A 16,491-nucleotide genomic window follows, 5' to 3' on the forward strand; every position below is an offset into this window, starting at 1 on the left:
TCGTTTCTAGTTTTCGTATTGACGGAGAAACCGATTGAGGAGTGAGAAACGAGACTTATGTTCTACGAAAATTTCTTTTTTATCGTGTTCAGTTAAACAATGTATTCTTATTAACTTTATTAAAAAATTAAATTAATATCAATAAATCACTCTTTTATTATATAATTGTGATTTTATAGTATTTTGAAACTCATAAATATTTAATGATACTCATAGATCTTTGATTGTCCTTCCGTATCTATAAAACTAGCCAACTTTTTTTTAGTAAAGATTAATTATTATCCATCTAAATTTTACAGACCAAAAAGCAAAATTAAGGATATTAGGTATTTATAATAAAAGCGAAAATATTTTTACAAAATTTTTATTAACGAGAATAAGAATATAATAACAATTACGCGGATCGTAGTTTACCAACCTCTGCTATAAAAGATACATTAGTATAGTATCCTGCCAAGTCGACAAGATTTTGAGAAGAAGGAGAAAGATGTATATATCATTGTCCTTGCCTCAGAATTTCTAAATCTTGTCGAACGTGCCGATTCCCTCGTTAGGATAATTTTTATTAATGTATAATTTTTTTCTTTTGTTTATATAGCGAAGGAACTTAAAGCATGCGGCAGCGTGAGAAGCGGCGGCGAAGTGTGCTGTTCAGCTGACATGGAAGTGAGATTACAAGCGCGGGCACGCGACAAACACGAAATGGCCACCAAAGAAGCTCTCCACAGAATGCAGCAGGTCCTGCATACGCGGGGAAACAGGTTCCACAGTGAGTAGCGCTTTCCGATTTCTTCGATAAGGGAAACCTCTGTGCGTGGCGATGCCCGATAGGAATATCACGAGATGTGCCGACTTTCTTTATCTCTTTTTCTGCCTGGATCGAGGAGTTGAATGAATGAACGAAGGGCAGCGAGAGAGAACAAAGATTTCCTTTGTTACTTATCATCAGTGTCGAAGAAATTTTAAGGACCCGATTCCATTGCTTTAACCATTTATCAAGAAATCGATTTGTTCTAACTTTTCAAAAGAGGAGGACCAACCAGAGAGAATTCCGTTTAATTTTTTTCAAATTTTAAAAAGTGTGTTTTACTCTGCACAGCTTTACAGAAGTTTATATTTTGGATATTAGCCTTATTGTCTTCGATACAAATCTTTTAGAATAAAGTAAGAAGTATTAAATTTCATATTCAATGTTTGCGATTAACAAGTCTCTTGTGTCCCCGATACAAATCTCAATGTATACCTTTACTTTTCATGCTCACCCAGCATTTTGTTCGCTTTACATCGGCGAAACTTTTTAATCGCCTTATTCAAATCCTCTTAATCCACTTATTCGAAAGTAACGCGCTGTACTCGTATATTCTAGATTCAGAAGTAAAACCAATATTTCATAGTAAGATACTCGAGTTTCCAGCAGTCGAAGAAGCGAAACGGACAAGACTACTCTTCGTTTTGCACGTTCGAAGTTTTTTGAAAGATTGTAATGTTTCTTTCGCAAGAACAACATAAGATTGCAAAATAGGATTGGGTATGCAGGGAAAGGTATTCAGAGATCACTGGAGAAACTTCTGCTAAAAAGAACAAGCGCTTCGTATTGTATATATAAAATGTAAATTTATACAGAAATGCGAAGAATTAAGAAGTAGTAACTAAAACAAATTTTACACAAGTCAAAACAAAGTAAAATCTCTCTCTCTCTCTCTCTCTCTCTTCTTTTCTCTCTCTTTTCGCGGTTAAGTGCGTTTTTATATTCGCCGTTCACTTGCCACCCTCGCAGTTTAATCGGCCGGACGTCACTCGGAAGATCACCCTCGGTGAACATCTCGTCGATGCTCCGGGCCAACTTTTTAACGGATGTGCTCGAAACACAATGCTCGATCGAACTCACATATTTGTCCGTCTTAAGCGTGGGCCTCCGGAGTAGGCGTAGGGATGAGAAGAGCGGGGATGAAACGAGATTTCAGGGATAACGGCAGCTACGGCTCAGCGCGAAAGTGGATGTTGACGACCTCTCGCTGCGGCTGCGCTCCTCCAAGCCGAGAGCGAGCTCGACTTGCGAGGTTTTTTTCTAATTAAAGCGGAACCGCGGGCTGCATCGACGAGAGTTTTACAAGAGTTATATGAGAGGGACGCGTATACTCTTGATGCTGATACTGTCTTGTGTGCGCGCTCGAGGAGGCATCTGCATGCGAACCATTGTAGAGTGTATCGACTCGATTGCACCAACATATACGGAAGAAGAAAATAATAATGTGGTACTTACAAAATGACATAAAGTCTTCCTTTTTTTTTTTTAGAGAGAGATTCAAGAGATTTTACGAGGCGTTAAATAAAAGAAAAGTGATATTTTTTTTCTTATAAAAATTACCATGGTTATTTTTTGAGTTTTATTTGTTTTAGAATTTGCGTTTAAAAAAAAATTTTTTATGTAATTTGTGTTTACTTATAAATTGTGTTATTTTAACATTAAGAAATGTTGAATATCAATTTAACAGGAAATATTCAAATAACACAATCGTATTAAATAAAATTAATATTTGGATATATACATATATTAAGGATAATTAAATATTCAACATAAAATTTTAACAAGGACTTGAGGGGATAATCGTTTATAACAAATACTAAATATTTTTTACTGTGTGAAATTGTCTCGAGATCGTACACAAGAAAAGAATTGTCCAATTGCGTTGGTTGAATTGTTCAAATGCGATTTATTAATTCTTTTTTATCTATAAGATCTCAGCAGTTTCTAGCATCGTGGACACAAAGTTCAAGCTACTGAATGGCGAGAGGTTTAAAACATAACTTTATGGAGTTTTTTGGTATGCACACACATACACCAGTATGGCTATAATTTATGCTAAATGCACTATCTACAAAAAAAATTCATGATATTCCGACAATTATTTAGCATAATCCTGTATTTTTAAGTATCATTTTATATTAATCGTAGAACGGAATTTTCTTGACCGAAATTTATAGATGGAAATTGCGAGAGCAATTTTGTTGGAAAATAGGAAATGATATTTTTGTTGCAAAGATATTAGTTACAAGGAAATATGCGGCTAACAGGGAAAAAAGAGCGACGAGGAATATCTCGTATATTTCACCGAATCCGTTTGGCAAGAATGAAACTACGGCCGCGGTGCAAATAAAAATGTTCTTATTGATTTGTTATTCGGCGATTTATAGGGAGAATCTGTCACACCTTCGCTCACGTAAATTACGCGGGGGATCATCAGGATATCCGCCGTTTTCTCTGTATTCGTATGCTTCTGATGGTATATCTACCTTCCCCAAAGTGTTTCCGCATATTCGCATTTGCATGCACCTTTTAGATATCCGAATCCCGGGGTCGGGATTCGCCTGAAATTTGATTTGTCCGAGTTTGCACGACGTTTGCGACTACAGACAACCTAATAACGAAATAGTATACAAATAAATATAATATAATGCATATTCATATCGCGCAACAAGGTCGTCATTTATCCATTTTCTTCATTTACTTTTATACTTTATTTTTGTTAGTATGAACGTTATTTATATAACGCTGCATAGAATTTGTATTCTTTTCTTGCTTAAAGTTAAATGGAAAAAACGGTTGTGTGTAATTAAGTTGAAAAATAGCTGGTTAGAAATCTGAAAATAATTTTGTTGGACCGTCCAACTAATTATGTAAAAAAATTTTAACATTCTAGTAATCAACTTGATCGTTGTATATAATTATTTTGATGATCTAAATAAACAAATTATTTTTAGATCTGCTTAATTTTTAGACACTTGAGCAAAACCATTCTTTCCGTTTAGCATTCTATCGATTAAATTACAACACACTTTTTGCATAAGTAATGAATTATGTCTTTTTTCTTGCGCTGGTTCGCGTCCCCGTTATACCTTTAATCGCATCGTCAATATCCGTCAAACATCTGTAAGTCCGGAGACATCTATCTTTGTGTGCCACAAACAAATGCGATTGCATCTAGAGCACCGTCTGCTCCGGTGCAATTAATAGTTGAATGTTGAATGCGAGTACGCCATCGTAATTAGCGTAGGTAGCGTGAACAATTCGCACAATACGCGAATGCCCCCAGAATGCCTGTGTTGAAGACGATAATTATTCGGGCTCTCTTGAAACCGTTTCGAACACTATCCGTTACCGTGAACGCCAGCTGCGTGCCTCGAAGAGCAACTACTTCGAACAGGAACTTCTCCGGGGGACATTATCGCGTATAATAGAACGCGCGGTCCTTTGTACATTTAAATAATCTTGCATAATGATATTTCTTTGCTCGTTATTTTAGAAGCGCATTTTTTTAGCGGACAAGCTTAGCAATGTCTCATTTTATAAAGGATAAGACTCAAGAAATCTTTGGATGAAAATGGAAAATATGAGATCGCTGTAAAGTATTCGACTGCAAAGTATATTATAATAACTTAGTCATAATTAGCAGGTTTATATCAGTCGTGAAAAAACCGTAACATTACTGAAACCTGAATACATATTAGATTACATGGCTGAGTGAAAAATGCAAAAATTAAAAAAAGCTGTAGCAAGAAAAACAGAAAGCTCTCGCGAGACTTTCGCTGTCATTTGTAAAGAATCGATAAATGGGAATAATTATACTCTTGCATACTGCGGAGTATTCGTAGAATGTTTATAAATCCTATGACTCGTTAAAAAAATATACCAACGTACAATGAGATAATTTATGGAAATTGGAATATTGACGTTGATATTATTTGATCAGTCCATAATTTTCTGTATAAGATAGAATAATTTTTTCTCTTTTCTATGAGAAGTTTAATTTTTTAAATTGCATCATTTTTTATGTAAGGGAGAAATAGATGTATTATATTTATGATATATACCATATATTATATATATATATATATCTTGTAGATATATATTTTGTATAAATAATGGAAGACCCTGTTTCTAGTAAAGGTTGTACGAACTTCTATCTAGCAAAGTGCCGACTAAAGTGGGTACCAGGTGCCAAAGTTGGACGGTGGCATCTCAAAGGGGCTTTGGCCATAAAAGCCGACGTGCAGCGGAAAAGATGAAAGACCGACGAGAAGGTGCTACCTTCGAATAATTTCGTTAACCGGAATCGTTAGATACCCGAGGATGCTTCCCGAGTTGGAACATGCCCTAATTTCTGCGCTAATTGCTGTGATACCACAGTCTCGCGAGTATAAGATCAAAGATATCGATCAAAGTTATCATTCCCGCGTAATGGACGTATTGATTTGAAAAGACCCTTAAAAATTATGAATATTTTAATATGAAGCTTCAATTTTAACGTACAAACTGTTTGCCGGAGAAAATGTAGGTTGTTTTAATTTGTCGATATTTAATTCAATTTCGTCGAATACAAAACATTTGTTTCCCATTAAACATCAATATTTCTGCAGAAAATTTTAAACAATTTCAAATTTGATGTTACATTCTCATTTGTAAATCATGTATTTGTTGATACTCTAATCTTAAATTCAACGTCGGGATTTAATGCTTTCGATATTAATTGTATAATTGTTTTAACTTGTACGTTGAAAAGTATAATGCAACATTTATGTTTGATTTAGGTACTACCTTTATCTGTATTTATTATATTAGCGTGTGATCTGTCATTCTAAAAGTTTATTCCCGCAACGAGAGTATAAAACTGTTAAATAATGTATAATAACTATTAATAATAAAATTCCGCTTACTTTGAATGCCTCGTCAGCGTATTGATATTATATTGAAATATAAGGAAACTATCATTAACTCATTTCCGGTCGCAGTTCTCGATGAACAAAGCACAATGCGACGCGGTGCGTTTGCAATGCAACGATAAGCAGCGTTTTTTCACCCCCGATTCGCCGCCACCCCCGATTTTCGCTCACCGACGAACCCCCTTATCGTCACTTCCGCCGGGGGAATGTGATTAAAATTCCTTTTAGCGACAAACTCGGCTCCCTTTTCTGTCGTGAGTCCACCGGAGGTGCAAAAAGCACAGACGCCAATCCTCAGTGTGAGAGACGGGACGATCGGAGAAGCAGCCAGAACTGTTGGGTATTTGCCGCAAGTTCTTTGGGCTTTTAATTCGCAATACGAACCATCCTTTCCTGTTCCACGTTGTCGACGACGGACTCACACCTTGAAATCTCGACTAATTTCCCGTTTCGCGCTCGACCGCGATTTTCCGCTGAAAGGAACGTCAAAGCGCCGGAAAATTCATCGCAATAAGCCATATCTCGGAGTTTCTTTCGCGTTACATCATATTATTGATTATAGATATACAATGAACAATTTTAAGTGACAAAGTATATAAAAGCAGAAGCTGATAACAGTGTAATCAAGAATTATCAGTTTTATAAATTCAATAACCGCGGATAGTCAGAGGATTCTAAGTTCGAATCTTGAGATAATATTTTTGCAATAAGTTCTTTTAGTGGTTTAAGATGCTAATATATAGCATCATTGTCAAATCGACGAACAATTTAATCATGGTATTATTTCAGCTTTACTTTATAATCGCGTTTCAAATTTAACAATATAAAGCTGCGCACATCTTTTGTAACTGAAAAAACTGCATAAAACTTACAGTGTAAAAATATTATTACGTTGAAAAAAAATTTATTAAATCTTAATACACATTTCTTGAATAGTACTAAGTAAACATTTACTTACAGTAAATAAATATTTACTTAATAAAAAAATGATAGTTAAATTAAATTGAGAGTTTTTATATCAAATAAATATAATTATATTTAGCAAACATATTAGAACTATTTCAACAAATATTTATTTCAGTGCAGGCACCAAGATCTAGTCTCGACTGTATATTGGTTCCTTCTTTACTTGATTTATAACAGACAGTGATCTAGATTAACTTATTGTTATGTATAAGCCGCAATACAAACAGAATTATGACTCGCGTTTCTTATCATTTGCAGGTTTTTTCAAGGAGCTACTGGATGGTAGTAAAAAAGGTTTTCACGAGATGTTCAAGAAGACCTACGGTATCCTTTACGAGCAGAACTCGTACGTCTTCACGGACTTTTTCAAGGAGCTGGAGAATTACTACGCGAAGGGAACAGTGAGTATCTTCTCTCTCCCTCTTTATCCTCCCTTGGAATTTGATTATGTCGACGTTAAAATAGCGCAACTACGATTTATTTCACTCTTTGCCGAGAATTCCGTCTATAAGGGTCGGATCCTGATCAATTTATGTTAGAACAGTGTCTACGTTGTTCAACCTCTCACGAAAGGGAACATTTCTGAAATAGAGTATTACCGGAAAATTTGGAATTATGGCACCCGTAACGCTGAGCTATTCATTTACTTCTCGTTTGATGTCGCACGAGGTGCCTCCGGTGAAAATTGCAATCGCGCGTTAATTTTCCCGTCTTCTCTCGGTCCCTCTTCACTCGCCCTCAGACCCGCCCTTCGCCCAGTATATTAAGCACGAATAAATAAGACGGTGAAGAAAATTTCTGGAGCTGCCAAGCCGTGTCTCGGGATCTAAAGTTTATTACAAGCCGTTTCCCGCGCAATTACGCTCGACGACACCTTCCTCTCGGAATATCAGCGAGCAAGATACGTAAGGAAATACGAGATAGACCAAAAGATGTAAAATGTGCGATATATCTTCCAAAAATATAAGCGAGCATGTAAGTGGTTGAAGCAACTAGGTACTCTCGAAAAGCAATAATGTCTTTCTAGTTCGAAATTATTGATCAACGTGGTAATGGCGATGCTGCTATTAAAGCTTCCTGTAATTCGATAAATGTCATGGTATTTGGATTCTTCTCTTAAAGGGAAAAATTTATATCCCCTTCCACGCGTTTCCCGACTGGGATATCCCAAGCTGTCCCTTTTAATATTGATCCGTAAAACATAACGACGTGACATGACGGCCACGCGTCACATTCCGTTCAATTTTTCTTACAGTAACGTCGCGTCAATGATGCCGTGAAATTATTACCAAGATTATTTGGAAAAAAAAAATGTATTTTTTTATAGCAAAGAGATCCAGATAATATAATATCACTTAATTCTTCGAATAATAGATGGGGGGACGACTTCATTTGAAGTCACCTTTTATTTTATAAAGTACCTGTTTGATTTTTACGAAACTTAGCTGTGGAATAGTTTAACAATTCTTTATTCGAATCTGAGGTCAAAAATAAAATTCAAAATAATAAATTTTATTATAATATATGCGGACAGAAATTCTAAAAAGTTATTTGATTATCATAAAGCTTAATTTTAGGGAATTTTTAATGCGAGGTTTAGATCAAGTTTTTAATTTTGTTTTGTTTGAAGTTCATTAGTGCTGCGCAAATAGTAGTGATTAATAATAGTTAGGAATGATTTCCAAACTAACTTGTAAACTCTGATTATGAACTCTGTGACATTAGATCTTTCTTCGTTAGAGGTTATTATTATTATATATTGTTTTGAATTTTGACATTTTTAAACATTCCATTTCAACAATACCAAAAAATCTCTAAAACTAAATTTTACAATAACCAGATTATTCTTTTGAAATTGGAATTTTAGAATTCTGAGGACTGAATCAAAGCGACTATAAAAACTCTTAGAAACGAGGTTTTCTTTAAATTTCTTTGTTATAAAACTCCTGTTCTCGAAGGATTAATGATCAATTTTTTAATCTGAGAATCATAGGAGTTTGAAATTATTTACTCAACATTAGTTTTATGAAGAAAAGAGCTTTAAAAATGAAACATTTTGCTATTTTTATGGGTTTATTTTTAAAACTGCCTAAGAAAATTAACACGTTTTTATTGACCCCTGCGGAATTCTTCGAGAAACATCATTCCAAATGATCGGAGGATAACCGTACGATGTAAGTTGACTTTTAGCTCCGCCCTTTAACGCTTTTAAACTTCTATTGGAGCCACAGCGGGAACAACCCTTTGTCCACGATGTCCGGCCCGCACTCCCGAAGCTTGAAAGTCGGAAGAGGATGGAATCGCGTGCGAAGGCGGATTTAATCAATGTGCTTTTGACATTGCCGACATTGTCCCGGGTAAAGGGACCCGCAACCACCAAAGCGAAAATATCCCGTCGCCGGAAGGGTCCCGTATATGCGTCCCTCGTGTACCTATCTACCTATCTATCGAACGGCTTCTGCAATTACACCGCGACCTATTGAATTTATCCGAACCTGCCGCCCCTCTTTAATCGCGCGCGGCCACTTTGGACTGCTTCAGGATGCCATGGAATTTAATTTTACTTGGAAACACGATCGCGCTCGGTTATGCTGTTTCGCATCAAGAAACGTATTATTAAGCAGACGAACGAGGGAAGAATTCGAAGTGAGCATGAGATGTAATAAAGTCCCAATCTGAAGAAGGTGAAGAAAAGGTGCAATCCACCTCCCACGGAGTGAGATGCAATATCAAGCAGCGATATAACTGATTGTGAGAGTAAGGCGCGAAAATGCGAAGAAATTGATACCTGTGGTGCGCAGACAGAATGGATAGAATTATTTGAAAAGTGGAATTAATTCTTCGATGTCGCACTATTGGTATAGAACTACTTGGGCATGGTACGGTCAACTCATTCGATTGTTTATATATATATATATATATATGTAACTTTTATAAAAATAAATACATATATTGTAAACTTTTTTCTTCAACTAAGAAATCAAACATTTATATGTTCCATATATTTAAATTTCCTATATAATTATTTTGATGATTTAATAAAATTAGATTTTCAGATTAGTATTTAGTTAAATTTTAAAATATCTCAGTAAAAATAATTCTTTTTATATACCAATTTTAAGTGATTTGACCATAAGTGACAAGTGTGGGTCACCGGTTAAATCATTTAAATTACTTAAAATTTTACTACACTAATGCCCAAATTTTTTACCTCTAAATAATTTTATCCAGGAGATCTCGGAATACAATGGAGATCTTATCTTCTAGATAAAGTGTTATCCGTAATTTATTTAAAAGTGAAGAAATTGGGTATAAGAAGTTTGCTTGGAAATGGACAAATCATACGATTCTGATTACATCAGTCAAAATTTAGATTACGCGTCAACTAGAATTTTAATTTAGATTTAAACTTATACATTTTTTATGCAGCTAAAATTATTATTTTCATATAATGAAACAGTTTAAATGGGAGGAAGTCCAGCTTGAGTCGCCGCGGATCTATATGATAGTATGACACGAATCGTAAGAAATATAACGAGTAATATAAACAAATGCATATATCCTTATTAATAAAAAAAATTATAGATATTGGAAAGACATTGGAAAAGCATTGGAAAAAATCCAGATGTCATACCCAGAATAATACCGAAGAGTTAAGAATGAGTATTGCGTCGTTCCTTCAAACTCCGGATGGCTGTCAAACACATGTAAACGGAAGGATATTAAGAATGCAACCGGACTATCGGACTGCAGTCCCGTGCGGAAGATAAAAGAAGCGAAATGGACTTCTCGAGATTCCACGCATTCAATACTTGCGCTGCAGAGTTGAGAATGGCTTCTGGCTGGAAAGGACGTAGGTGACAGATACACGGTCGTACAATTCGTCACGTGATGTCAAAAGGAAGAGAGGCGAAGGTTGAAGAGAAGAAGGAAGACGGCGATCGAGACGAGACGAGACGCTTTGTCGATTGTCATTCAAATCGTCTCTCGAATTATTCACCGGCGCCGTTTGGAACCTGTTCCGCATACGCCGGAAGGCGAAATGCCCCGGTCGCGTGAATGCATTATCGTTGCAACGCTGCTGTAACTAATTTTATCGCGAATATTAATCTGTCGCATTACACAAATCGCACCGTTTTCAACGCTTCCGAAATCAAAGTTCCGAAAGGAAAGCAGCTAGCTTTAGACTTTTCATCAATTTATTGCAACATGTCGTGGTAAAGTCAATTAGAATTAATTAGAGTTTATTATGTTTAGAATTTATTAACGGGTAATTGGATAAGTAGTCAAATTAAACTCGCGTATTTATGTAAAGACTGTTTTAATTGTGTCATTGAGAGTACACGTATACATTTGTCTGTGCTGCGTGTCATACAATACTAATAATTGTATGAGATCAATACAAATTGATCTCATACAATTCTGATATATTCCTATATAATTATATAATCAAGAACTACTACGTAATTATTCTAATTGAATGAATAAAAGAGCCATGCCTGTAAGAGCCAATACAAGTTGTTCAAATGTATATTAATTTCATTTGATTGAAATAACATTCAGAAACGGAGTCCTCTTCAATATACAAATTATATTTTAATGTTAATAAATTAAACACTTGCAACTTTATAAACTAGTCTCATAAATTTATGTAATTAAATGTAGTTATTGAATTTAAGTAATTAAATGTAATTAAATATTACTCGTACGTTTCAGGTGGACCTCAACGATGCCATGGATAATTTCTTCAACACCCTTTATCAGAAGATGTTCACCGTGCTCAACAGCCAGTACAACTTTGATAATAAATATCTGGAGTGCGTGGGCGAACATATGAAGGAGATGCGACCGTTCGGGGACGTGCCACAGAAATTGGGCGTGCAAATTAAACGATCGTTCGTGGCCACGAGGGCATTCAGCCAAGCTTTGACTGTCGCTTCGAATGTGTTGAAAAATATGCAATTGGTAAAAAAATATATCATGAAATATCCAAATTGATATAACTTGATTTAATGCTTGCTGCACTCAAATCTCGCGATGTCTAATCGATCTAAATATTTGTTGTAATAAAAATTGAAGTTTTAGGCTTTAATTTAAGAAAAACTTATAGCTTCCTAATTTTTACTATTTTTAGATACATTATGAAACCAAAAAATGTCCTTTGTTCATTTTACATTTGTTTGAAGAAGCTAAAATTATCAAATTGTAATTTATAAAATATTTAGAATATAATACAAATACTTATAGAAAATTTATCTGTTTTTCGCTTTAGTTTCAGAGTTTTCTACTTTTTTACTTTATTCCGTACGGATTCTTCCTCACTTCGTTCTATCCTATTTCTTTAAGTTTCTTCACATATTTATGGCTGTTACGCCATTATTCCGCAACCGCAATCGCGCACAGACTCTAAAACGAACTCTTTGTTGGCCGTAGCTGAGCAAGCCATCGGCGGATTGCGCAGCTGCCTTGACCAGGATGACAGCTTGTCCAGCCTGCAGCGGTATATCGGACAACGTGCTGGCGTGTGGTGATATGTGTGCCAACGTGATGAAGGGTTGCTTGTCGCAATACGCGGCACTCGACACTGACTGGAATCAGTTCGTTGGTGAGCAATTTCTCCCCCTCCCCTCTCTCTCTCTCTCTCTTTCTCTCGCTCTCGCTCTGGAGTATCGGCTATCGGCTATATTTTGAGAGAATACACATCGACGCGCACAATCTGTTGTTGAAAATCTTCGGAAGTTACGCGAGATTTTTTACGGAAATAATTGCATTTCGCTCGCTTTTCGTAGACACGAATAAAACGAGTCTTTTATTAAAAAAATATTTTAAAAAGACAATAACAATATTAATATTAGTATTTAATATTTTTCTAATTTAATATTATATTATATCTTATGAAAGTTATGAAAGAAAATAGAATAATATTTCTTATAAGTTATATTTCGTACGAAAGTTTTTTTTTTCCGCTAAGAATGACCTCGAATTTTAATTTGCTTTTCGATTTTTAAATGCAGAGGCTGTGGACAAGATCGCCGATCGGTTGCTCGGACCGTTCAACATCGAAGTACTGGTGCGTCCGATTAACCTAAAGATCTCCGAAGCGATCATGAACTTCCAGGAAAGCAGTCAAGACGTGTCGCAGCGCGTGTTTACTGGTTGCGGCCGGCCGGTACTGGGTAGACGTAAACGTAGGGACAATCGAGAACTAGAAATGGAGTCCCTGAACTTTGACCAGGAGACATCGCCAGAGGATGACTCTGCTACAAGCTTGGAGAAGCTAGTGAAGGAAATACGCCAACGAGTGCGTGATTCCCGACAATTCTGGGTCTATTTGCCATATCGGATGTGCAACGACGGTCTGGTTGTGCCACCCAGTAATACGAAAGAATGTTGGAACGGCACACACGTAGACAAGTGAGAGAGAATCAAATTTTATTCCTGATCAATTTTATTTGTTGGCATTCAACTATGAAAAATTCATTTGCCACTCTGAAAAAAGTGTCTGGTTGTATTAATTAAAATCCTGGTGGTTAAAAATAAACAAATCAAAATTGTCTCATTGAATCTATTATAATTCTAGTTAAAATAATAGAATTGTGATTCATATATAATTAGAATTTTCTGATTCATCTACTTTCGACCAAAAATTTTTTAGTGTATAGATAAATTATTAATTCAATTTTCTATATATACGTTTTGAGTGCATAACAACATTATCTTAATCTTTGTGTTATATCGCATAGTAAATCGATACACGGGATATATCTGCTTGTATTGTTTTAGGTATATATATCCGGTGTCATCTGATGGCGAGTCTCAGTCGTTGAATCCAGAGGTACGCAGTACAGTATCAAGACCAACTATCGTGAGGGATCAAGTTTTCGCGCTAACCACTATCACGAACAGGTTGAAATTGGCGTTTAATGGACAGGACGTTGATTGGATCGATACTGGTGATTATCTGACGATTATCAATAACACATACCTAATAATTCTTTCTAAATACTAAATCTTTTGTCGATAATAACTACCTCTATGATTTTACTTGCAGACGAAACGTGGTACGGTTCCGGTAGTGGTTCGGGCGATGGTGCGTTTACTGATGACGAGGATGGCTTCAGGGAAGGCTCTGGCTACGAGAGCCCACACGCGGAAGCAGAGCCAGAACCACCGAAGCAGCCATTGCCACCGGTCGTTCACGAGGTTGAGATCCCGCCGCGAGTGGACATCGAACCGCATCAAGGCACTAGTACGACCAGTACGGGCACGAGCAATAACCAGACCATCTCCGTGAATAGCGGAGAAGACAGCAGGCCGAAGATGTCGTTATTCAGGGCGCTGACGACGTATCTGATGCCAATAGTGGTGATGTGGTTCGGCGGTTGCTTCAACGACTTGCTGTGATCGTGTGAATTTTGCGAACATAACGCTGTGTAAATATTACCCGATTGCGAGTCGCGACTCTGATAGCGACGAATGAAGGAAGAAGGATATTCGATGGACTCGAATCGTTTCGTGAATCTTGCGAATTTCCGCAAAAACGCTCCGAGAAGTTGGCGAGGATATTCTCGTGAACGGCGTCTTGCGGTCCATTTCTCGAACCCCTCCATTTTAGCACTCGCCAAATCGATTGCGTGCATTAAATCGATTTAGCGAGTACTGAAGTCGTGTTAGTTGATCGACCTAGCGAGTACATGGATATTCGTGGCCATAGCTACTCGATCTTGCCATAAATGAGCAAGAGCGGGAGAAATACGTACGAGAGATTCGTTATCCACGCTGCTGCTATTTGAATGAAAGACTGTAGATACTTGATGAAATTTCGTATTTCACGAAACTCTTACAACAGTAGTTTTCGTCCCAAAAACAGAAAAGGCGTTTGAATTAACTGTTAAAGAAAATAATTCTACAACCGCCGAGCTGAATTTCAATGAATATATGGGGGCGATTTCACTTTTCTTCTCCTTTTGCTCTCTCGAAATAAATCACGTAGTCGTATTCTTTCACTGCTCGTGACATGCGTGGTCATTTCGTAGGAAAATTTCCTTTTGAAGTCTATAAGCGTATTCTACGAATTCTTTTAAATCGATACGAACACGAGACTGCTTTCGAGATTTCTATTTCCAAGAGAAGTGTCGGAAAGGAATTTTTATGTTGAATAGATATTATGAGTGTAATACTGTTGTATAGTATGCTGTTACGAATCATTTATAAGAACCTTTCTGAAGTTTAGATGTACCGTTAACGTTATATCAGACTCTTACTGCCAATTGTCGAGATTCGAATTTTTATCTAAGTGATGACCGGTAATAGGATAATAACGCGGTTATTCCAGTCTGGACCGAATCTTTTTGAATTAGAAATACGCGATCAAGCTTATTCTACTGCCAGCTGAAAACTGATTCGAACAAATAAATTATCGCGAGCAAATATACTACCGCGACGGAAATGTAGCTCATTCCAATCGGATTGAAATTTTTCTGAACTTTAAATACTCTCTTATAAAATATTACTGCCAATTCTCTGAAGATATCTAAAAATTTGTTCGTCCTTTTTATCCAAATATTAAATGCGATACCGCAAAGTTATCCTAGTTCGTCCATCTTTTTGCCATGCGTCGTTTGATAAGCGACCAAAGATGGAATCATCGATCAGATGATCAATGGCGTGATTGCTGCATTGTATGCATACGTCGATTGTACATCGCGATGATTTTGTTATGTGCAAATTCGAAACAATCGTGCGAAAAGAGAGAGAGAGAAAGAAGGGAGATGTTAATTACACACACCCGAAATACGTAAGATGGATCGAACGGAGTATACGAATGGAAATGGGACTGAATATTTATTAAATATTTATCATGAGTGACTCGGGATCTTGAGTGTGCAAATTCCGAGTGTGTGGCAGAAGGCACGAACAATCAGGATCCTTGTCCCCGTGACGTTTCATTGTCGCGGATGGATTTGCAGATAAACCGTAGTCCCGTACGTCATGTTAACTAAAATTGAAGGTTTTAACGTGTAATTAATTGCGCGTTAAGCGTTAAATGCATTTTACGCATCATCCTAATGATGTTATATTATTATTTTTTTATAATCGTCAAATGCGCGAAGGGATTGCAAAGTACGGGATCAGTGGTGAGTCCATAATTCCAGACAAGGGTTTAACTTGGCTCATGTTATATGCGAGATTTAACGAAGAGTGTTCTGAGTTTGGTTTCGCTGACAACGAATACGATCCCTTTGGTGCAACGTGTAACGCGATACAATCAAATGGAAATAGCAATTAACGAGTGATAATGGCCTGAGTGAGTACCGGAGGGAGTTACGTTATCGCGAAACCGAGCCATAGCACTGTAATATTAATCTGCGGTAGAATTAATAGCATGGAAGAAGAACATTCGTTACGGCGTAAGGTGTAAATAAGGATAGTGACGATAAGAATAAGGAGAGTGTGATAATTAAGAATGCAACTTGACGCTTACGCTTTCGGCGTTTAAAATGAAGCATATTGTGTATGAGTCAGACTTTATACGGCAATAGAAGGAAGAGAAGAATTGTGAAAAGACTATAGGAAGAGTACAGTTATAAGGGAACAAAATCAGTTGGTTCTCCAATTACGTGGATTCCGCGTTTGTCGAACATTATAAGTCATCGAACGAAATAATGGTACAAGTCAGTAATATAACGGATTAATTTCTTATTTTTAGTTAGACTAGTTCCAATTTAATGAAATAATTGCAACAAATGCATCAGATTTCAATTAAATAGCACAGTTTATTTCGATATAAAATTTGTAATCTTT

At 36.5% G+C, this 16,491-nt stretch overlaps 1 protein-coding gene across 1 annotated transcript; it reads left to right on the plus strand.

The window, feature by feature from the left end:
• The first annotated feature begins 606 nt into the window (after positions 1-606).
• Positions 607-14,091, plus strand: dlp (glypican dally-like). The gene is made up of 7 exons (XM_018546249.1): positions 607-769; positions 6,946-7,088; positions 11,404-11,652; positions 12,121-12,292; positions 12,702-13,101; positions 13,471-13,640; positions 13,739-14,091. Exons 1-7 carry the CDS (start codon positions 661-663, stop codon positions 14,089-14,091), a joined length of 1,596 nt encoding a protein of 531 aa, XP_018401751.1. The 5' UTR covers positions 607-660.
• Positions 14,092-16,491: the final 2,400 nt, after the last annotated feature.

This window comes from Cyphomyrmex costatus, unplaced genomic scaffold, assembly GCF_001594065.2.
Source record: "Cyphomyrmex costatus isolate MS0001 unplaced genomic scaffold, Ccosl1.0 scaffold53, whole genome shotgun sequence".
Classification (NCBI taxonomy): domain Eukaryota; kingdom Metazoa; phylum Arthropoda; class Insecta; order Hymenoptera; family Formicidae; genus Cyphomyrmex; species Cyphomyrmex costatus.